The sequence below is a fragment of the Dunckerocampus dactyliophorus genome, chromosome 1 (assembly GCF_027744805.1).
Source record: "Dunckerocampus dactyliophorus isolate RoL2022-P2 chromosome 1, RoL_Ddac_1.1, whole genome shotgun sequence".
Taxonomy (NCBI): Eukaryota; Metazoa; Chordata; class Actinopteri; order Syngnathiformes; family Syngnathidae; genus Dunckerocampus; species Dunckerocampus dactyliophorus.
This window is the reverse complement of record NC_072819.1, coordinates 20,676,331-20,700,375: the sequence shown is the minus strand read 5'-3', so window position 1 is coordinate 20,700,375 and position 24,045 is coordinate 20,676,331. Positions and strand designations below refer to the sequence as shown.

At 42.6% G+C, this 24,045-nt stretch overlaps 2 protein-coding genes across 9 annotated transcripts; one reads left to right on the top strand and one right to left on the bottom strand.

Moving 5' to 3' along the window:
- Nucleotides 1–982: 982 nt before the first annotated feature.
- On the bottom strand, nt 983–24,005 carry wdr6 (WD repeat domain 6). Of its 7 annotated transcripts, none has more exons than XM_054768360.1 (10): nt 23,589–24,004; nt 18,502–18,689; nt 15,862–16,087; nt 13,571–15,791; nt 13,300–13,387; nt 12,969–13,112; nt 9,150–11,631; nt 8,976–9,053; nt 8,748–8,864; nt 983–1,970 (listed from the first exon to the last, which is right to left on the bottom strand). In XM_054768360.1, the coding sequence occupies exons 5-10, from the start codon at nt 13,370–13,372 to the stop codon at nt 1,148–1,150; spliced, it is 3,717 nt and encodes a 1,238-aa protein (XP_054624335.1). In that variant the 5' UTR covers nt 13,373–13,387; nt 13,571–15,791; nt 15,862–16,087; nt 18,502–18,689; nt 23,589–24,004; the 3' UTR covers nt 983–1,147. The 7 variants fall into 7 exon arrangements, with proteins under 7 accessions (XP_054624335.1, XP_054624346.1, XP_054624363.1 ...); XM_054768371.1 differs by having other exon boundaries at nt 18,502–18,644; XM_054768388.1 differs by having other exon boundaries at nt 13,300–15,791; nt 23,589–24,005.
- LOC129177364 (uncharacterized) lies at nt 13,768–23,192 on the top strand. Of its 2 annotated transcripts, none has more exons than XM_054768433.1 (4): nt 13,768–14,275; nt 15,765–15,820; nt 15,899–16,070; nt 18,514–23,192. In XM_054768433.1, the coding sequence occupies exons 1-4, from the start codon at nt 14,071–14,073 to the stop codon at nt 18,840–18,842; spliced, it is 762 nt and encodes a 253-aa protein (XP_054624408.1). In that variant the 5' UTR covers nt 13,768–14,070; the 3' UTR covers nt 18,843–23,192. The 2 variants fall into 2 exon arrangements, with proteins under 2 accessions (XP_054624408.1, XP_054624417.1); XM_054768442.1 differs by having other exon boundaries at nt 13,772–14,275; nt 15,768–15,820.
- Nucleotides 24,006–24,045: the final 40 nt, after the last annotated feature.

Below are 24,045 nucleotides of genomic sequence, written 5' to 3'. Positions count from 1 at the left end.
TAATAGAGTAATCGGTTAGGCCATAGACAGACCAAATTAATATGAGGCAAACACCTACAGTTAATGGTTGGGTCCGCAACATATCAAAAAAGAGGGAAAAAGGCCCATCACTTTTCCAAAGTAAAAGCTGATATGAGTGAATATCTTGTTTTGGCTAAAACAGATAGGTCTGCTTTCATGGATGACTAAGGAAGCTAAAATATTCACATTTGAGAAGCTGAAATCAGAAGGTATTTAAATACAAATAATCGATTACTAAAATAGTCAATTAATTGGGTAATCGATTAACCATCGATTAATCAATTAGTTGTTGTTGCTCTACTAAAAGATGTGAATGTGACATAGTGCACTAATATTTTTGCACATAAATTTGTATATTTATCTATATGTATTTCTTAATATGGCACACATCCAGGAAACTAATTCGATTTTTTTTTATTATTAACTTTTATTGTGAAAATATTGGATTTGTCCTTTGGGGGAAAAAATCCACATCCAAATCACATCCAGATCATTTCCAATGAATGTCTCTATTCAGTTAACCACCGAGTCTCCTGTAGTTGCCAGGTGCATTGTCTACAAAAGCGAATAACTGCAGGGGTTTGAATACCCAAAGGCCGGCCAGCCAGCCATAAATGTCACTTCTTTTATTTGGGTCGAATGTAAGTTTAATTTGTAATTGTGGAAAGTACAGAGATTTTTTTGTACAATCTGTTCTTTGAAACCGCGATTAGAAACTTATTCTAGCCGGTAATGGTGTTCTTAAAAATGTAATTTTGAGCGAGTTGTGTAGTGTGCCTTTAGCACTGCCCACATGTTAATTTTCTGCAAACACCATGTTTTTAAAGTAATAAAATAGCACAAAAGAAACACCCTTATCTTCAATGTTATCTGGCATCCGCTTTGTTCATTATAATCAAGTTTTCAGCCACTCAAGCAATTAACATGCTTCTTTGCTGCCTCACTAATGACAATTAAGAGATAGAATAAATTAACTTTATTAAAAAAATAATACAACAAAATGCACAAATGTAAAATATATACAATGAATTTATAGATGACCAATTGGGACGTGATTGTAAAAGCCACTTTTTGCTCCACTTCTGTTAACTTAATGTAAAGCTGTGTTCTTCTTGCTTTTCCTCCTTTAGTTTGTCTCGTCTTCATCACCGTGTTTATTTGTAACTTGAAGCAGCTGGAAGCCTTGACCGCAGACCAGCACCCACCCCGTCTTCTCTACTCTCGCTTTCTTTTTCTCACAGGAAGCAATTTCAGTGTTCTCCTCTTCCATCTTCAAATTCTCTGTCTTCCTGATTGCTTCATCAGTTACTTCCTGGTCCTTCCCACCCCACCCCCCCGTCTTCCCCAGTTTAGCTCCTTCCAAGCACGTCTGACTCTCCATTCGTCCACAATTGACCTCAGAAGTTGGATTCCTTTTTCCATCATCCTCCAGCATCACCTGCTTCTCCCATGCTGCCAGCCCTGCAGCATCAGCAACATGGGAGCACAGCACCCCTCTGCAGCTGATGCCCGTACTGCAAAGCTTCCACAGACAAACCCTCTGATCGCAGGAGGCCGTGACTATCAGGTCAGATTTTAGGCGCTTCAGGGAGGTCAGAGGGGCAGCGTGGGCCAGAGGGACATTCCACTGGGAGAGGAGATGAAGACAAAGAGCAGTAAAGTCCCCTGTCCTGCCATCCTCCTGAGGGTACTGCACCCTGATGATGGATGCCGTCAGCTGCCCATCATCCCCTCCACTGGAAACCCTTACCAGGCAACTGCCATCTTGGTGTGTGTCAGCCCAAACGGCCAATGAGTTGACACCGCTTTGGTGGGCGGCAATAATGAGGCAGGGGGTTGGTGGAGTTGCAGACGCACTTGGAGAGCCAAGGGATGAGAGCCAGGTTGTTTGGGTCAGGTCCCACACTGCTATTTGACCATCTGTTGCTGCACTGAACAGCAGCAGATACCTGCAAAAACATATGAATATTAGTCTTTCAGAAAAGTGTTATTGTGATCGTGTGATTACTCAGATACAGAGAATGCCAGATGCCTTTTATGGGTAAGGCATTTACTTGGGGGTTTACTTTTGTTTTTTAGAATAATTTCATTATTATTATTTGTAATTATTTTTCCACTAAAAATATGGATACAAATGCATTTATATATATATATATATATATATATATATATATATATATATATATATATATATATATATATATATATATATACATACACACACACACACACACACACACACATACAGTTTTATATATTTTTTTAATTCACTAAAACTATGAATACAAATATACTTTTATACATTAAATAAAGTGGTGTGAAAAAGTGATTGCCCCCTAAACCTAATAACTGGTTGGGCCAACCTTAGCAGCAACAACTGCAATCAAGCGTTTGTGATAACTTGCAATGAGTCTCTTACAGCGCTATGGAGGAATTTTGGCCCACTCATCTTTGCAGAATTGTTGTAATTCAGCCACATTAGAGAGTTTTCCAGCATGAACAGCCTTTTTACGGTCATGTCACAGTATCTCAATAGGATTCGGGTCAGGACTTTGACCATCACACTACCACCACCGTATTTTACTGTTGGTATGATGTTGTTTTTCTGAAATGCGGCGTTACTTTTAGGCCAGATGTAATGGGACACGAAGGATTTGCCGACTAAGGATTTGCACAGTCAAATCTCATTTGTTAGATCTTGTGCGTAGTCGACATATAGTCACTTTTTTTTTAAAAATTTTTAAGAGCAGAGCTCCTGACAAATAAACAGATCTCATTTGTGGCTTTTTTCACCTCACAGAAAAGGGCTAAAACACTCAGATAAACAAATAAACATGGTAGGTGAGCAACAACAGTAACTTAATTTATTTAGTGGCACAGAAAGCAAGACGAATAAAACTGAAACACAGTCGCTGTCGGCACACATAAAAAGTGCACATAAAATACGAACAACATGGCTTGAAAGATGTCAACATATATTTGCCAAAACTCTCAGTTAGCAGGTATCTCCTGCCTTAAAATTCACTGTTGGAAACTTGGGATATCAAATGAAGTAGAAAATGATACACTGTTGGTGGTTATAATATGTGAGAAGCTGCTGACACAAGTTGCATTTCACTTTCTGGAGTCATCTTTAACCTTTTCAAAATACTTGCATGCTGTGGATGATGTTGACGGCCTTCCTAGTATTAAAAGCTAATGCTCACCTCAGCTTTTATGGATGTGCCACTGAAGCGTGTGATGTTATCAAAGCATGGTAAGTATATAAAAGTATTAAACACACATGTCATTTTCAATTCTCTATTAACACAAATTAGGCTGTTTTTGTATCAAAATAGGCTATTTATAACAAAAACAAAGATGTTATTTGTAAGAATGTTTGCCCAGCAGCGGCTGTGGGCACCCCTCCTGTCAGAAAGGTACCATCTTGATCGCATGACATTTTTAGATGATTCGATGGCAAGATTGATCTCTGAATCGAATCATCGAATAGTCGACTATTCTAAGACACCCCCAGGGTTCCCGCTACATGTAATGGATTGTGATGGGGGGCCACGGCTCAATAAAAGCTGACACACCTTGGAAATTTGTTTTTTTTAACCTGAAAACAATGTTAAGTAATAGAGTGTGTGAATAGACATATATGCTATATCAGGGGTGCCCATTGCAGCGATTGCGAAGGCAATGTTGGTGGCATGTCACCTCCACCATAACAGTCACTTCGTAGATGTCATATGACATCAGTCAGCTGACATTAAGCCCCCTCCTGATTCGCTGTTGTGCCACGGTGGCATAAAAAAAAGTGGAGAACAGATGTCGTCATGCACACACGGATAATGCAACTTCCATCTTGATTATTCCAAAGAGTGGTAAGATACCTATATCTATAACGAAAGGTATCCTTTCACTTGCAGCGGCTACTTATGTAGAAAAAAAGTCAATTGTTTCATGGCTGCGTTTCATGTCATGGATTGTACAATAGAAATGTGTGTTTTCTCCAAGTTCGTTTGTTAAACTAATATTTCACGATGAATTGGAAAATGTGCCCATTGCTGAAAGCTGTTTAATATGTTGCCTTGACTACGGCTGCATTGTCTTTTGCATAATCCTTTTAATTTTGCGTATACAGTATCTGTAATGTTGTATAGCAAATGCTAACTGGACATTATAAATGATGAACACTACATAGCTATTTTCACATACATATTACTCAGTTTATGTACACAACTATTGAGGAATTATGTGTAATTATCTTTATTGCCATATTGGTTTAAATTGTGAATTACTTAAAAATATCAACTATTTTGATGACCTGTAAACTTTGAAACTGTGAATGTGAAATACTAATTATTAGTATTTAGTATAGTAGTTGCAAAGTTTACCAGTTAGATTTTATATATGTTTTACAGTAAAGTAAGAGGTAGATCATTTTGATTGTGTGCACACCTGATATACCTGTACAATGTACATAAATACTCATATTTATGAATAAAATAACAATAAAATGTGCATTTTCCATCCATACATCGATCTTCTACCGCTTATCCGAGATCGGGTCGCGGGGGCAACAGCCTAAGCAGGGAGGCCCAGATTTTCCTCTCCCCGGCCACTTCGTCCAGTCTTCCCCGAGGCCTTTTACCGGTCGGACTTGCCCTGAACACCTCCCCAAGGAGGCGTCCGGGAGGCATTCTGACCAGATGCCCAAGCCACCTCATTTGACTCCTCTCAATGCGGAGGAGCAGCGGTTCTACTCCGAGTCTCTCCCGGATGACAGTACTTCTCATCCTATCTCTAAGGGAGAGCCCAGCTACCCTACGGAGAAAACTCATTTCGGCCGCTTGTACCCGCGATCTTGTCCTTTCAGTCATTACCCAAAGCTCATGACCATAGGTGAGGGTAGGAACGTAGATCGACCAGTAAATTGAGAGCTTTGCTTTTTGGCTTAGCTCTCTCTTCACCACAACAGACAGATGTAGAGTCTGCATCACTGCAGACGCCGCACCAATTCGCTTATCAATCTCGCGTTCCATCCTTCCCTCACTCGTGAATAAGACCCCAAGGTACCTAAACTCCTCCACTTGGGGCAGGATCTCATCCCCGACCTGGAGATGGCATTCCACCCTTTTCCGGGGGAGAACCATGGACTCGGACTTGGAGGTGCTGATTCTCATCCCGGCCGCTTCGCACTCGGCTGCGAACCGATCCAGTGAAAGTTGAAGTTCACGGCTTGATGAAGCCAGCAGGACCACATCATCTGCAAAAAGCAGAGACTCAATCCTGCAGCCACCAAACCGGAACCCCTCAACGCCCTGGCTGCGCCTAGAAATTCTGTCCATAAAAATAATGAACAGAATTGGTGACAAAAGGCAGCCCTGGCGGAGTCCAACCTTCACTGGAAACAGGTCCGACTTACTGCCGACAATGCGAACCAAACTCTGACACCAGTCATACAGGGAACGAACAGCTTGAATTAGCTGGTCCGATACCCCATACTCCCGGAGTACTCCCCACAAAATTCCTCGAGGAACACGGTCGAATGCCTTCTCCAAGTCCACAAAACACATGTGGACTGGTTGGGCAAACTCCCATGCACCCTCAAGGACCCTGCTGAGAGTGTAGAGCTGGTCCACAGTTCCACGACCAGGACGAAAACCACACTGCTCCTCCTGAATCCGAGATTCAACTATCCGGCGGATCCTCCTCTGCAGAACCCCTGAATAGACCTTACCAGGGAGGCTGAGTCCCCAGGCTCTGCTTCCTCATAGGAAGATGTGTCGGTGGGATTGAGGAGGTCTTCGAAGTATTCTTTCCACCGATCCACAACATCCCGAGTTGAGGTCAGCAGCACACCATCCCCACCATACACGGTGTTGACTGTGAACTGCTTCCCCCTCCTGAGACGCCGAATGGTGGTCCAGAATCTCTTCGAAGCCGTCCGGAAGTCGTTCTCCATGGCTTCTCCGAACTCCTCCCATGTCCAAGTTTTTGCCTCAGCGACTGCCAGAGCCGCAGACCGCTTGGCCTGCCAATACCTGTCAGCTGCTTCCGGAGTCCCATGAGCCAAAAAGGCCCGATAGGACTCCTTCTTCATCTTGACGGCATCCCTCACCACTGGTGTCCACCAACGGGTTCTGGGATTACCGCCACGACAGGCACCAACCACCTTACGGCCACAGCTCCAATCAGCTGCCTCGACAATAGAGGCACGGAACATGGCCCATTCAGACTCAATGTCCGCCACCTCCCTCGGAACATGGTCGAAGTTCTCCCGGAGGTGGGAGTTGAAACTCCTTCTGACAGGGGACTCTGCCAGTCGTTCCCAGCAGACCCTCACAATATGTTTGGGCCTGACAGGTCTGACCGGCATCCTCCCCCACCATCGGAGCCAACTTACCACCAGGTGGTGATCAGTTGACAGCTCCGCCCCTCTCTTCACCCGAGTGTCCAAAACATATGGCCGCAAGTCCGATGATACGACCACAAAGTCAATCATGGAAGTGCGGCCTAGGGTGTCCTGGTGCCAAGTGCACATGTGGACACCCTTATGCTTGAACATTGTGTTTGTTATCAACAATCTGTGACGAGCACAGAAGTCCAATAACAAAGCACCGCTCGGGTTCAGATCAGGGGGGCCGTTCCTCCCAATCACGCCTCTCCAGGTCTCACTGTTGCTGCCAACGTGAGCATTGAAGTCCCCCAGCAGAACAAGGGAATTGCCCGAGGGAGCACTCTCCAGTACTTCCTCTAGAGACTCCAAAAAAGGTGGGTATTCTGAACTGCTGTTTGGCGCATAAGCACAAACAACAGTCAGGACCCGTCCCCCCACTCGAAGGCGTCGCCTCTCACTGCTGGCAATGCCAGAGTGGAACAAGGTCCAACCCCTCTCAAGAGGACTGGTTCCAGAGCCCTTGCTGTGCGCGTTGAGGTGAGTCCGACTATATCTAGCCGTAACTTCTCAACCTCATGCACCAGCTCAGGCTCTTTCCTTACCAGAGAGGTGACATTCCATGTCCCTAGAGCTAGTTTCTGTAGCTGAGGATTGGACCGCCAAGGTCCCCGCCTTCGGCTGTCACCCAGCTCACTCTGCACCCGACCCCTTTGGCCCCTCCCATGAGTGGTGAGCTCATTGGAGGGGGGACCCATGTTGTCTCTTTGGGCTGTGCCCGGCCGGGCCCCATGGGCGTAGGCCCGGCCACCAGACGCTCGCCATCGTGCCCCTCCTCCAGGCCTGGCTCCAGAGGTGACCCGCGTCCGGGCAAGGGAAAACATGGTCCAATGTTTTTTGTCATCATAGAGGTCTATTGAGCTACTCTTTGTCTGGTCCCTCACCTAGGACCTGTTTGTCGTGGGTGACCCTACCAGGGGCATAGAAACCCCTGACAACTTAGCTCCTAGGATCATCGGGACACGCAAACTCCTCCACCACGATAAGGTGATAGCTCAGGGAGGAGAAAATGTGCATTTTATGATAAGAAAATACATAAATACAGTATATATATTCTCTATGTTTATAGTAGGATGTAGATCTTTGGGACAAAATAGCCCGCAGTCTGACAAAGTGTGAGCACCCCTGTGCTATATAGATGCATGTAAAGCCTATTATTTACATTCAGGCAGCATATCCTAATTAGGGTTGCGGGCGTCTATACCAGCTGAGAGGTGGGGTACACCCTGGACTGGTCGCCAGCCAATCGCAGGGCGACTATTATTTACATGTTGACCACAATTAATTTGAAATAAAATACCTAACAAATGTCTTTATTTTATTTACGCTTTATTTTGAAAAACATGCATCGGAATCACCTGTCTGCCCGGGTTGGCACTTGACAGATAAGGAGTGGAAGAAAAGAACTAGAGAAAGGCATTTAAAGTTAATTAATGTATTTGTTGTTCAATCCTGTGAAAACGACCCTAACGTTGACGTTATTACCAACAGTCAATTTAAATATTTAAAATAAAATTCCTGCCACAGCGACGCAGCAGCGGCACGGCACAGCGGTGGCAGTCCGCCTCCCATGCAGCCCACCATCACAGCTTCAAAAAAATCCTAGGGGATGCACCCTTGATATAAATACAGTTTTAGAATTCTTTTACTACAGTATACATGTACTATTTTTGTCCCTACAAATACTAATACATTTTTACAGTATATATATTAAATCTATACTCCATTAATCTTTCCCACTAAAAATAATGATACAAATGCATATTTATATTTATTTTTAATATATAAATTATTTAGATTAAAATCCATTTTATTCTAAATGTACAAATTTCATTTTTAATGAAAAAATGTATTCATTTTCTGATCAGTACAAAGTTATCAGATTGTTCGCTACTTTTTTTCCAATCCCTTTTTTTGTTTCTATATAGAAATGTCATCAGCTTCTGCTCCAGAATGTTTCATACTGCAGCAATTTGGCAACATCAGCTGATGCCATGTCTGCCATGTCTGTGTTATGGTAAATGCGTCTACAGTGACACATGGTGGTTATGATTTGGTTAACTATTTACAGTCATCTTGTGGTATAGCTCTTATTCCTTAAAAGTGGTGGCATTTGGTGGCTATTTGAGGTATGATGCCCTCTGATGGAGGAAGTGCAGTACTTCACAGTGTGGACGTTTTATTAATAACTAACATTTTATTATGGTTATTTTAAAGGCACAACCATCAAATAGTTGCAGTCAAGATACTCAAAACAGACAGTAACAATGTAAATGTTCACCTGTTCCCTTTTCCATCCTCCAGACTACAGGTGGCGACGCTGAGAACGCACCGCTGGTGGTGAAATGTCTCCCACAACAAATCTATTTGATGCTTGCTTTCACTGACTGAGAACAATCTAGAAAAGACAGCAAAGGGCAATGAAGAACAGTAAAACACTGTTCAGTACTTCTCTCTGGTTTTGGGCCAAAGGTACAGTATATAATGCATTTGCTGCAGCATGGCTAACCTGACAGCCCCATCACTGCACGCAAGAACCACAAGAGCACTGTGTTGGTTTTGGTCCAACACTGCCATAGACATGTATCTGAAAACACACAGCCATGATGATGAGTCAGTTATTGAGAAAGGGAAGTTTCCTGGCAATTTATATCCATAAACTCTTCATCGATTTATGACTTGCCTTGTTTCTGGGTCCATTTTCACCATCTTGTGTCTGTTCCGCCTCCTCTCCCAGTGCTCGTCCAATCGGTGACCTGCCACCTGCACCACCTGGCAGGACGGCGCCAGTCTCTGCTCGTCCCAAACGACATATAGCCGGTAGCATTGCATTTGAGCCCGTCCGCTGGCTGATACCAACAGCGCAGAGAAGGATTGTGACTGGGTGCCACTCTCCTGACGAGTCAGCACCGCCATGGTGCGGACGCTTGAGATGTGGTCTGTGATAATGGAGAGGACTTTGACGCTGCCAGAGTTGGGGTGCACGGCCAGGACGGTTAAGCTTGTGTCCTCACCGCCTGTCACTATTATCTCCCACTCCTTTACGCTCCCCAGCCTGCAAACACACCCAATCCCCCTTCCATGGATGCCCTCTCTCAGGCTCCATCCTTCATTCCTCGCTGTGACACTGCCGGACCACCTTGGCAGCTCTCCTGGAGGCTCTGAAGCCAGGACGGTGCCCTGCTTGATGAAGACCAAAGCACCGTATCCGGGCCAGATCTGTTTGTGCGGTGGCCAGACACTCCAAGAGCGATGTCCACCGCCGCAAGGCACCACTAGCAGCCTCTCTTGTCTCACCGGGTCCCAAACCACAAAGTGGAAGGCGTGGAAGCCGAAGATGACAAAGCGTGCTTCCCTGCCCTTATTCTCCATCTTGAACTTTTTGTCATCGTCTCCGTGTCCTTGTGTCCTATCTTGGCTTTCACTTTCATTTATAATGTCGTTATCTTCCTCAGAATTTGTAGGTTTCATTATCAAAACCTTCTCTAACCACTCCATACCTTTGCAGGCCCGTTGGACCCTCAGAACCTCCAGCTGAAGGCTGTCTTTTCTACTCCCCTCAAGTGATTCTTGTGGTGCTTGATGCACTCTAAAAACACGCACACAGCCATCCCTCCCAGTACTGTATAGAAGTCCATCATATTCACACACTGACGTTACCCCCTGTTTACCATGAACACCAAACAGGCAGCTTAACGGCGTCAATCCTTCGCTAATCTCATCTGTTTTTCTGTCCTGAAACAAAAGCAAGGACCCCCTTCTGTCTCCACACACCCACAGTACCCCCTCTGCCTCAGAGGGGAGTCGCACTGCAGCCGTCAGCCACCGTTTGGCACATGGCGGTAGCACAAATGAAGGGAGGCGATTCACCTCGATGCCCAATGAACAACCATCATCATTTGGGTTTAATGTGACATCAATGCACCAGCGATGGACGTGACCCTCCGCACTGGACGCTAGCAAATATAGATCTTTACCACCAGTTTGCCATATAAGACTGTAGATCTTGCCTGATCCCACTTGGAGGAAAATGCCATTCTGAGGTTGAGAGATTGAAAAGACCTTCAACGCTCCACCGAGGCTCCCAACAGCACATAAATTAACTCTTCTTCTTGAAGCTTTCACTCTAACAGCCACCGTCTCCATCACACAGTAGGACTGAAACTCAGGAGTTCCTCGCCATAGTAACTCCCAGTCACCATTGTCATACTGGTAAACAATTCCTTGGTCCGTACAAACCGCAATCTTACACTTACTCCACTTGGTTCTATCATCATCCTCATCCTCTAGAAGACAAACCACTTTAGGCGCACCGTCACCGGAAAATTCCAGATCAGTAATCTTCTCTGCTTCCAGTGTTTCTTCATCTTCATTCTCCTCAACCTGCCACAACCTAACCCCTCCATCCGCTCCCCCAGTCGCCACCCTTTTTTTTGTGACTGCCAGCGCCCGAATCCCGCCCGCTCTGTGTCCCTTCAAGGTGCGAACCACTGTCCCACCTCCAGCCAAGTCCCACACTAAGCAGGCTCCATCTTCCCCAGCGCTAAACACTCTCCTTGTGGAGAGACGCACAGAAAATACCCTTGCTTGGTGTCCAAAAAGGACTTGTAAACAGGTTGGATTCAAGTGGCCACAGCTGCCCCCAGGCCCCCCTAAAGCACCGACAGCCCATACTCTCACACTACGATCATCAGAGGCTGAGGCCAGCCATCCTTTCTCCTGGAGGTAAAAGATGCTGAAGATCACGCCAGTGTGCCCCAGCAGACGTCTTTCAACTGGACCTTTGTGCTCACTTTGTTTACCTCCAGGCTTCCAGAGAACCAGTTGGTTGAAAACAGTCCCTCCTACCAGAATGGTATCATCCCAACATTTATGCACCACAAGCAGGGCAGAGTACAGCAGACAGCCTTCCAGACAGGAGCGCTGAGCCAGGGCACTTCCCGTGTTCATGTCCAGAAGAAGAGCAGCGTTATGGGCTACAGCCACACACAGGATAGGCTGTGTGTCTTCACATAGCCAACGGACATCCAGGGCCCAGTCTTGTAGTTCCACAAGGGGCCCCAGTATCTCTAAGCGTGGATGCTGCGCACCAGAGACATCGAAGTGGAGCCTTAGCAGTCGGATTGCTTTCCCACCAAATACAGCGAGGTCAGTCGACATCAGCCCTAGGGGATTGGACACAGCAGCGTTTTGGTTATTATTATTTTTTATAGGGATGCTCCAATCAGGGTTTTATGCTGCCGATTCCAATACCGACCATCCATGAGTGAGATCGCCATTAGACAATCCCAAGGACCCCTGGACAATAGGTCATGTTCATTAAACAACACACAACTACACTTGACACTTGAAAAAGTTAGTACGTACCCGATGGGCGTAATATCCACTTCCCCGTGGGAGAAAAAGGAGCCCCAAATTAACGGCATTGCATGTTTGTTTTAAACACAAAATGTCACTGTGGTAAAAAGTCACATTTGGAGTCTGACGACGAGAAGCTAGGCGGATAATTCTAGCTAGCAAGCTAGTTAGCTGCGGATAGCAAGGCAATGCGTGTATAGAAAGATGCAAAGAAGTCGAACGCTAATAGGTTTTCGACAAGGGAGTGATCAAACACACTGGCATCAATTGGCGTAGCCTGTGTCAAGCTGTCAAACTGAAACCATTGGAGGTTTTACGGTCTAGTGTTGATTCTCGCGGCAATACAGGACAAAGTGCGTTCCTTGTCGGCCCAATATGGGTGTTGTCAACCCATATGCACATTCATGTCATGTCTTTGTTGTCATGACATGAATTGTTATGTTGCCGCCGCACGGCGATCGATTTTGGTGATCAGCTTTGAAAGGCATTTATTGGCATATGCCAATTACGGAAATCGGTCGATTCTAATCGGTGGCCAATCTATCGGAGCATCCCTAATTCTTCATCAAAGAAACAAACAGTGGTTAACTTATTTTTATACTTGGCAGTTAAAAGATGTACAATTGTCAAAATGGCCTGTAAAGATAATATACGCTTTGATGATGGCCCCAGTTTGACCCTGAAACGGATTATTTCTGTTATCATTATTTAAAATAGATTTCAAATTGGCCCGTACGAGTTAAACCTTGAATGTCCCAAGCCTACTGGTATAACCTTTGATCTCAGCTTTTGCAAGTACCGGGTATCAGTCAGATATTCAACCTCAAACGTCACTTTTTTCTACATATGAAAATTCCCCCCTTTTTCTTTTGTGTTTTATTCAACATCAATTTGTTTATGCTAATTTAAAACATTTTAAACAATTTGTTGTCATAGTACTAATAATGTATGAGTAGTAGTATTTCTAATAATGTATGAGTAGTAGTATTTCTATAATTGTTACTTTTCCAGACAGTTCAAAATCAATTGACCTGTTTTGGAAATACACTAAAAAACGTTAAAAGCACACGATTTTGTTTCCTACGATTACAGCTGATTGCATCCAGTGTGTCTCCACTGTAAATAACATGTTTATCAGGCTTACCTTTGGTTTCCGTGTCAGAACTTGGCGACATTGACAATATTTTTGGTCTAATCCCGTGGATGCGGTAGTGTTGGAGCACAGCCATTGAGGTACATGCTTTAGGTTTAGGCTGAAGACTGTACGCGGTCAACACCGGACCCTCACCTGAAAACAAAGATGACTTAATATTAGGAGTAAATATGTGTTGTGACAAACTTTTTTGGGAGTCATGAATTAGGTCATGTGAAGAATAGCGGAGTTCTGCACAGTACAAGCATTTGTATGTCAACATCCTATATTCTATTGCTATGTTCTTGTTAAAATTCGCAAAAATAAAACAACAGAAGCCTACCAGTCAGTAGAAATGCATCCTGAAAGAACTCCAGCGCAGTGACAGGCGCTACTAAAGCTGCTGTCTCCATCATCTCAGTGATTGAAGCCTGACAGACAAGGCATTATGACATTGTAACGTACATTATATCGTGTAAACATGGTCAATGCTGAAATAAAGCAAAGTACACCGGTGAGGTGTTTGCTATGTACAACTAGTAAATGATCATTTTATAATAAGAATATAATTGACGCCCTTGCGTCGACATAAGATACTGCTGTTTGTATCTTACCCATTTAGTGCCTTGCGAGTAACAAGATGCACAACGACGGTTGAAAATTGTCTATTTACAAATGTCCATTAAAACAACCATGTGAGCCGTATCCGGCTTCCGGTCTTTTGACCAATCAGACTTATTTGGTGGCTTCCTAGTTACTGAATGGTCGAAAATATTCTGACCGCATTTCTATTGGACAAAATAAGTCACGTGTTACATTTTAGCGGAGTTGCATTTACGTATATTTGGTTGTAGACTAGGCTATTGTACGATTCCAAATGTTTCGTGTTAGCATTGTAGGATATTGTTGGTTCAACGTTATCAATAACAAATCAATGTAAGACTCTCCGTTTTTAACGGAACCGTACAGACAAACTGTCGAGTCGTAATTGTAAACATAGCATAGCATAAAAACAGCTGCTCGCCACATCTTCCGAGTGGACACGAATGCACCGTGATCGTCTGACGTGAAGCTGCTTGGACTAGCCGTCCACAGCTAACTTGAGCTTCTGGCGATGCCTGGGAAGTGCAAGTTTCAAGAGTCCTGGCTCTCCAAGGACATCTACAAAGAGTGGCTCCTTAAGGACACCCAGGACATTCACTTCGCCCGATGCAAGGCCTGTTGTAAATCCATTAAACTTCAGACCATGGGCGAGGCTGCCCTCACCAGCCACGCAGGAGGAGCTGGCCACAAAGCCGCGGTGCGCAAGCTCGTAGAAGGTAGATGAGCTACTTCAAATGTAACACATCACTAATCAGCACCATCAACATTGTGCACGTGCTACAGTGTTCCTTCTGTTTCATACAATGAGGCCATGTGTAGCCCTTATTATTTTGGGTACGTGTCAACAAGACTGGATGTTGTCATATGGAAGCATCTTTCACCCACTGAAACCATTAACATGTCTGAATTGCAGTGTCACATTATCACCACATCTTTATTAACTGCAAAGGCAATGTTTAAAGTCCCATTTTAAGTCCTTAACACTCATACAAGTAAAAAAAATAAGTACTGTTAAGCAGTACTACACAGATGGAAAAGACAATGTATTTTTGTGCATCTTTTAGAGTTCAGCAAATTTATGCTGAAAATGTCGACTTCAGGAAAAAAAAAATCTAAAAAGGATCAAATCAAAGTCAAATATAATTAGAGGCGTTTTTGTAGTAGTCAACAATTAACAAATAATATACTTAAGTAAGGAATAATATTAAATTGAATAAAGTTGGCATTTTGATAGTTTACAACAAATTTATATTCAATTTTTATTACATGATTACAATTTTTAATCAGATTAATCGAATGCAAATTAATTCATCATGATTAATCTCCGTGTCACACTATGTCTGAAATATGCCCTTTTTTTGTATTTGGTTGAACAAAAGATAAATGACAGGGCAAAATTATATATATTTGTATATATTAGCGCCAAATTAACTGAAAATTTAAATCAACTTAAGAGATGGCACACATGTCTAACACTGGGCCCTTTTAATAGCAGAATATCTCAATCAGAATTTAACTGTTATTATTAGCAATGAAGAGTTGCGTTCAAAGACACCACGTCCGTTAAGTTTAATTCATGTTTTGAGTGAATTTCCGAGCATACTTAAATGCAGCAAATTGTACTTCCGCATTAAGAGTTACAAAGTGAGTGATAAGAATGTCCACTTATTGTTTTTCTTTACATTTCTGTTTATTTACACCACACATACACTCATAATAAAGATGTTGTTATGTTCGGAGTGTCCATGAATGCATTTCGTGGGCTGTCTAGTGACAATGAAGTGCAGTGACGAATGGACTTTGGAGTTGGAGATACATATATGGCGTTGGAATTGCACTGCTGTTGATGTGTTCAGGTCAGAATAAAGTTCTAAAAGAGCGTCAGACACTGTGTGACTCTGTGAGGATGTACACAGTGTGCCGCCGTCTGTCATCATAACAGAGAGCGGTGGCTTGCCGTGATGCGTATGCGTTAATTACGCTAAACAGTTTAACATAATTAAATCAATTGGTTACCGCCGTTAACGCACAATTTTTGACAGCCCTAATTTTTATAATATTTCTTAGCTGTTTCATAGTGTTTTGTGAGAGACTATAGTGTGCCATTACTGCTTTGACCACCAGGAGGAGCGCTATACCCTTCAAACACATTTGACCTGCAGTTCCTCCCTGTTTGTTTCTTCTTCTTCTTCTTCTACTGTCAAGCAGGAAACTTGAGGATGATACATGTTGCTGGGCAGATGAATGGCAGCTTGAGTTGGGTAAATACATGAAAATACATGCACATAAAGTATTATTTCACCTGTAGAAGACAACTAAGATGTCAGTGTCATCCCCAGACTGAAGACAGCAAGGAGCACGTAGCCATCTCCCTGCAGCATCACGACTTGGACAGGGTAGCAGGGAATGACTGGGCCGAAATGCACCACAGCCCCAAATCAAACTCCAGAACTTCCCTGAATGCCGAGCTGCAGGATGCGTCCTTTGCTTCCACCTATTTCACCGCAGCAGGTAGACTTCAGTCTCATCTAGAATAAAATGAGTCTTACGTATGACTAGAATTGACAAAAATAAACACACATGCTAATATGGGTTATGGGCGCCACACACGGGATATGATAGGCGAAACTCATCGCCAACGCGTAGCAAACCCTGCACACGGGACGTGACGAGCAGCTGTGACCAGCCACACTGGTGAGTGACGCGTTCACATCCAGAGCGAATTGTCTCCCATGGTTTGATTGGCTGTCAGATGTGGAGGGAATTTCGGGGTATCAAAGTAGTTCAGAGGAGGAAAAGCAGCCGGTGTTGATCGAGTACTCTTGCTAATACCGCGTCTTGCTAGTATTGAAGATAAACTTACATAAATGTTTGTGTAAATTAATGTAAACTTTAATGTTTACTTTGGCGCCAACGAGTTCCCATGCCGCTGTTTTTTTCTTAATATCTCTATATTCTTTTTATAGAAATATCATGTAGCTCCGGGAAATCTGACACGGCAAGTATTACTTTTTTCCTCCACATTTACCTGTGAGAGTGTACTGATTAGCATCCCGTCCGCTCATTGGTTGATCAACGAAACTCCTGCTGATTGGTCCTCGTCTGGGCGACAGGGATGAAAAGTTGAACATTTTCCAACTTTCTGGATCGCTTCGCAAGCCAGCGTGTGCACGACGACATGCAAAAGCACAAGCTTTCACACACATGAACTTCGCTTGTCGCTTGACTGGACGGTGACTCGCAGGTTCCATTGAAAATGAAAAGAGTGGAGGTAATGTCGCCTCCCAATATACTCCAGCTGACCTTTTTGTCGCTGCTTTGAGTGTGTCTACCTCCGTATCGGCCTTATTTCCCTGTATCTCACTCGTTCTTCCGTATGATCTCCTCTTTCGTCTGTCTCTGTATTTAAGGTCACAATATTTCTCCCTGGAATGCACAGATTTGATTAGCTGAGTAGTATCATGTGGGATGGTTTAACTGGCATGCAGTGCATAGTGGATTTCTTGATTTGGATCAACCAGTCTAAAAAAGTGGTCATGATACTTTGACTACTTTAATCATTTCTAGGGGTGCAACGGTTCCTCGAATAATTTGAGTGCCTCGATTCCAAAAAATATTCAGATTTTTTTCAGCCTCGAGGAATCGCTTACGTCACCCACGCAGAGGACAAAGAAGGAAGCGGACGGTGCGGGAAGATTGAAAAGGCGAGAGAATGCAACAAGGCAACGAAAGGAATGATGGAAAACAAAGATTAAACTTGTCGGCAAACAAAAAATGTAAAAAACAGACAGAAAATGTGGCTATACAGCAGGTTGAACACCGTGATGTGTATCCGTTGTAACGCGGCACTTGCATACCACAACAGCACATCTTACATGTTGCATCATCTCGGTTAAATGAACGTAGCGCATATCAGTGGGATGAAGGTTAATGTACCTTACTAACATAACGTTAGCTGTGTGGAGTGCTGGCGTTCTCTTAATTATGACTACTGTCGAATGTGTGGCAGTTTATTACAATGGTGACGTTACTTCATACAAGGTTTATTTCATCTGCAAAAACACAGAGCTGTGAGTTAAGATGGAAAATGAAAACATTTTAGCTCACTAATCAGTAGCTGCTCATTTCCAGCAGACAATACTGTGTAATAAAAACAAGGAACTCCTTGTGAGTTGAGAGTAATGTATTCCACTACAAGTGTTTTCATTTCACTTTGAACATTGCAAAAACTTAATATAAAGATTATTTGTCTTATTTCTAGTCAGCCTGTCTACCTTTAGGATTTATAAATGCGCAGCCATCAACATGATGTAATATGTAATTTAGTCTTAGTGAAGTAATGATTATTTCTCTCCTTTTCCAGTGAATAGTCTGGGATGGATAAATTCATCTACAAAAGTTCCATCATGTAGTTCATCAGACCCAAAACAATACAGTTTGTAAATGTGAATTTAAGAAATCAAACGGATGATTATCTAAAAAATGTAAACAATTGGTCATTCATTATTTAGTTAATTGTTTGGTGTATTTGTAATTGCACTTCATTCAAGAAAATGTTTTTTTCCGATTACTCAATGAATTGAAAAAGTTTTCAGTAGAATACTCGAATACTAAAATATTAGATAACTGCAGCTCTAATAATTTCATGACTATATATGTCCAGGTCCGTATAAGACGGTGCCTGGGTTTAGACCCGGACCGAGGTCTGCCATTTAGTGACCTGTACTCTACAGTCTCCGTTTTGCCAGGTCCTTTTTCTTGTTGCTCTCCAGCTGCTCTAGGAGAAAAAAATGTCCTCCAGTAGCGTTGTATATCTTGAAATGACAGTAATCAATGCTAACCATAGCTGGGACTGGTGCTGTGCATTATTATATTGCACAGTCTACATTTTGCGGCCCTTAGTCTCCTGTTAGATGAAATTAATATTGTAATTTCGTGTCACCTCCTTTCCCAGGCACCTCCAGCTTCCACAGCCAGCGTCTGGTCCCATTAGCAGGCAGCAGGTCACAAGATGCAGCGCGTGATCCACTGGAGAACCAGCAGAGGGCAGAAGTCCTGGAGCAGCAGCAGCAGCAGATGAGGCTGCTGGAGTGGGAGAGCAGGATGAAGGTGCTGGCATGGGAGCAGGAGCTGATCAGGGAGAAGACACGAGTGGCTCGCCAGAAGGAAAAAGCTTTCAGGATGAAGAAGAACTACTACAAGGCCAAGCTAAAGAGGATGGGAGAAGATGTGCCGCCGTCTTCTCCAGGAAGCAGTGATGATGACGATGAGGAGAGACCCTAATTTGGATCCATAGCCATTTTTGCTGTAGTCAGACATGCCACTGAACTATTTTTATACATGGTTTTGGACTTAAATGCTTGTTTACTCAGCAAAATGGCTTTCCCATTAATATAAGCTAGTTGAATGAATGTTTTGGCCATTATCTCTCTTGAAGGAAAACTGCACTTTTTTTGGAATTCTGCCCATCATCCACAATCCTTCTGTGAGACATGAACACATCTTTTTCTTTTCTGTGTGTTCTAAAGAGATATATATCCTGTATATACAGACCCTTTCCAAAAAATTAGAATGTCATGGAAAAGTTGTTTAATTTCCATAATTCCATTCAAAAAGTTAAACTTTCATAGATTATAGATTCAGGGCCCACAATTTCAACGATTTCAAGTGTTTATTTTTACATAATTTGGCCTTCCAGCTCATTAAACCCACAAAAACAGGAATTCAAAAAATTAGAATACTGTGAAAAAAATCACCATTTACTTCTCAGTTTTTGCAGGAAAAAAAAAAAAGAAATTAGGATCACATCAAATCAATCAAAATATGGTACTTTCAAAACGATATGTCAATCTTCAATACTTGGTTGGGAATCCCTTTGCCTTAATCACTGCCTCGATGCCACGTGGCATTGAAGCAATCAGCCTGTGGCATTGCCTGGGAGTTATGGAAGCCCAGATTTCCTTGATGCTTGCTGTCAGCTCTTCTTTGTTGTTGGGCCTGGTGCCCCTCATTTTCCTCTTGAGAATACCCCATAGATTCTCAATGGGGTTTAGGTCCGGTGAGTTGGCTGGCCAGTCAAGCACTGTGATGGCATGGGCATCAAACCAGGTTTTGGTGCTTCTGGCGGTATGGGCAGGGGCCAGGTCCTGCTGGAAGATGAAATCTGCATCTCCATACAGATCCTCAGCAGAAGGAATCATGAAGTCCTCTAAAACATTCTGGTAGACTGTTGCGGTGACCTTGGATTTAAGAAAGCAGAGTTTACCAACACCTGCACCGGACATTGCACCCCAAATCATGACGGACTGTGGATATTTCACACTGGACCTCAGGCAGCTTGGGTTCTGTTCCTCACCCGTCTTCCTCCAAACCCTTGGACCTTGATTCCCAAATGAAAGGCACACTTTACTTTCATGGGAAAAGAGGACCTTGGACCACTGGCCAACAGTCCAGTCCTTCTTCTCCTTGGTCCAGTGGAGACGCTTCCTACGTTGGCTCAGGTTCAGAAGTGGCTTGACCCGAGGAACCCGACGGTTGTAGCCCATCTCCCGGATGCGTCTGAATGTGGTGGTTTTTAAAGCTGTGACTCCCGCCTCATTCCACTCTTTCTGGATCTCTGCCAGATTCTTGAATCTTCCCTGTTTGATAATCCGCTGAAGCCCACGGTCATCTCTTTTGCTGGTACATCTTCTCCTGCCACATTTTGCCCTTCCTCTAGACTTTCCATTGATATGCTTGGACACAGCACTCTGTGAACAACCAGCCTCCTTAGCTATGAACCTTTGTGGCTTACCCATCCTATGGAGGGTATCAATGATGGTCTTCTGGCCAGTTGTCATGTCTGCAGTCTTCCCCATATTGAACCCAACTGAGACAATTGAACCAAACTGAAGCAATTTAATGACACCTGGGGAAGCCTGTGCAGGTGATTTGAGTTTAGTAGATGATTAGTGTGTGACACTCAGTTTAAAACATTCATGCCCTGCAAAATTTGGGCTGATTTCTTCACAGTATTCAAATTTTTTGAATTCCTGTTTTTGTGGGTTTAATGAGCTGGAAGCCCAAATTATGTAAAAATAAACAAATAAATACTTGAAATCGTTGAAATTGTGGGCCCTGAATCTATAATCTATGAAAGTTTAACTTTTTGAATGGAATTATGGAAATTAAACAACTTTTCCATGACATTCTAATTTTTTGGAAAGGGTCTGTATATAATATAAAAGACAGCTCACTAGTGAACGTGATGGGATCCACCTATGCCACATACAAAGACAATTAAAACACCCCCAACAAGGTTTTGGGGTTTTATATACATGCTGGGACCATGTAGTAACAGTTACAATCATGATGACATGTAATACTTCCAATATTTTGCGTATTTGAGTCATTTTAAGCATTACTGGAACTTCCCTCCTCAGCACATTGATTTAACATGGCAATATAGAAGCGAATGCCTACACCTAGCATTAACTTTTCCAAACTCAGAAATAAACACAGCAGCAGTGGTGTCAGCTCAAATACTGTATGTAGCCTGACCTTTTTTGGAGTGGTTTGAGGCATAAGTGCGACGCCAATGCTCTGTGGGTGAGTCTGTTGTGAAGCTAGTCGCTAGACGGCAAGTAGCTAGCCGGTGTGTTCTGGCCAAGTGTCGGTGTGCCAGTAACATAGTTCGGTTGGCGTAACAATGTTAATAACGATGTCGCTGTAGCTTGTTTATATGCACGTCACATTATATGTAAATGCAGCATTATTGGCGTTTTTTGGAAGTTTTGTGTGTGTGTGTGTTTTTTTTTTAAGAAGGCCCTCTAGGCGGAATAAGTGTTTCCCATTACGTACATTCTTAGCGAAGTCTTTTTAGCTGTTTTTATGTCTTTAGAACACACAGAAAAGAGAAAGACGTGTTCATGTATCACATAAAGATTGTAGATGATGGGCGAAATTCCAAAAAAAGTGCAGTTTTCCTTTAAAGGGGCCACACCACTTGCACTAATGTCGTTCAACCACTGATGGAGAGAGGATATCAAACACATGCTGTGTGTGTATGTACAGGTATAGGTACAATGGTGTGAAAGTGTTTGCCCCTTTTTTGTACTTGTTTGTCACACTTGCATGTTTCAGATAATCAAATGGAAATATTATTCAATGACAACGCAACTGAACACAAAATGCAGTTTTTAAATGAAAGTTTTTATTAAGGGAGGAAAAAAAAACTCCAAACCTACATGGCCCTGTGTGAAAAAGTGATTGGCCACTCTTAGCAGCAACGAGGCCTTTGCAAAATTCTGAATTTCAGAAGTCAATACAATTCAATGGATGAATTTGAATTGACTCCACCCCACAGGATGTTGAATTGTATTTGAATTACAGGAAGTGGAATTGAACTCAATGCAATTCAGAGAAATTCATTCTCATCACGTCAGTGAGAATGAGATACTTTTAACATACATTTTTCTTCCAAATGACACTAATATTAAGAATACTCCTTAATGTTGGAAAGTTTAGCAATTTATGAGAAGTCAAAGTATAAACCAGCTTTGGCCTTCAATTATTTATAATTAAGTTAATTTGTGATTAAAAAAACAATTACTAAATGATCTACTATAATAAAGTATTGTGCACATACAATACAGTATACAATATTTGATAAAATTAATGTTTTAAATATATACTGTAAAGCTTCATTGTTACATACACCTTAATAATGCATCATGAATTTATTTACATTTTATGGGTTTTCAATTCTACTATTCGAATTTGATTTGCAATTCTGCTTCCTGTTTGCAACCACAATTCAAATTCAAGAATTCAATTGGAATTTAGAGGTCATTCTCAAATCAATTCCGAATTTTGTACAGCCTTAGCAGCAATAACTGCAATCAAGCGTTTGCGATAACTTGCAATGAGTCTCTTACAGCGCTGTGGAGGAATTTTGGCCCGCTCATCTTTGCAGAATTGTTGTAATTCAGCCACACTGGAGGATTTTCCAGCATGAACCGCCTTTTTAAGGTCATGCCACAACATCTCAATAGGATTCAGATCAGGACTGTGACTAGGCCACTCCAAAGGCTATATTTTATTTTTTTTCAGCCATTCAAATGTGGACTTGCTGGTGTGTTTTGGATCATTGTCCTGCTGCAGGACCGAAATGCATTTCAGCTTGAGGTGACGAACAGATGACAGGACATTCACCTTCAGGATTTTTTGGTAGACAACACTTTTTCACACACAGGGCCATGTAGGGTTTTTTTCTCCCTTACTAAAATGTTTAATGTAAAAATGTAAATTTGTGTTCAGTTGTGTTGTCATTGACTAATACTTAAATTTGTTTGATGATCGGAAATATTTCAATGTAATAAACATGCAAAAAAAAAAAATCAGGAAGGTGACAAAAACATTTTCCACACCACTGTATATACATATATAAATACACACACACACACACACACACACCTCCTGCGATCCCTCTTTACTTTGCACAGCCAGAAAATATTTTTATTTTCAGGTTTTAGATCTTCATTTTTCCATGGACAATCAATACATGACAGGTTTTATGTGCATATACATATCTTTTAAAGTACATGTGTCCAAAAAACCTACCTGAATGTGAGGTGAATAAAAAGACCTTTTATCGCCAAATGCAGTGTTTGTTGTGTGTGCCAGTGTAGGTTAATACTGTTTTATTAACTAGTTGGCTGAGCAAATAGACATTAGTTTCAGGTGGATTGTGGGAGCACCCAAGTTAAAGTGCATTCACCTAGTTAGTCAACTGATAGGCTCCTGGGAAAATATTAGCTGGTAGAAGGTCAGGAATGTGCTGAATTGTGTAGTTGTGTTGTCTTTGCAGAGATCACTGCTGAGGAACCAGTGTATCAAGTATTTGATCCTTATTTTTATCTAGCCGCTTATGCCTCCAATGAAGTTCTCTTGCGTCCAGAGGAGGCATGCCTTTAGGGGATAGTTCCGATTTTTTGACATGAGGTTGTATGCCATCCCCATCAGCAGTGTACTACAGCAACAGTGACTTACCCCCCAAATTGGTCCTGTGAGTCCAGTTCTGGTCAGAGATCCATGATGAGGAACATAGTTCCGCTTAGTTGCTGAGGCCATTTAAGTAAAGAGCTTCTCAAAACAATATACGTTCAAAAGAGTAATACCTTTGCATCACAAAAATGCCTCATCCAAAAAAATCTAACCTCACAAAACACTTATATTTGTCTCCTGCCGTATCCCTGGGCAGTCGCCTGTACATTCACGTGTATGTGATGAAGACGCTCGTGGTAATGCCACTCTTCTTCCTCAACAGAGCACCGCAGCCATCTTGTTTACGTATGTGTTCCACAGCAGAAGAAGATGCGAGCGTCTTCATCCCATACATATGAATGCACAGGCGACAGTGCGCAGGGATACAGCCGGAGAAAAATATAACGCAGAGCGTTTTGTGGGGTTTGATTTTTTTGAGGAGGCATTTCTGTGACGCAAATGC

Bases quoted from the DNA above. Each gene is read 5' to 3' on its own strand.
- wdr6 (XM_054768350.1), bottom strand. From the start codon at position 13,239: ATGTTGACATACAAATGCTTGTACTGTGCAGAACTCCGCTATTCTTCA. The intron at 11,632-12,968 runs GTAAGCCTGATA...CCAATCCCCTAG, and splicing joins TTCTGACACGGAAACCAAAG to GGCTGATGTCGACTGACCTC. The intron at 8,865-8,975 runs GTTAGCCATGCT...TGTCTTTTCTAG, and splicing joins TGCAGTGATGGGGCTGTCAG to ATTGTTCTCAGTCAGTGAAA.
- LOC129177364 (XM_054768433.1), top strand. From the start codon at position 14,071: ATGCCTGGGAAGTGCAAGTTTCAAGAGTCCTGGCTCTCCAAGGACATC. The intron at 14,276-15,764 runs GTAGATGAGCTA...TCTACTGTCAAG, and splicing joins GGTGCGCAAGCTCGTAGAAG to CAGGAAACTTGAGGATGATA. The intron at 15,821-15,898 runs GTAAATACATGA...TGTCATCCCCAG, and splicing joins TGAATGGCAGCTTGAGTTGG to ACTGAAGACAGCAAGGAGCA.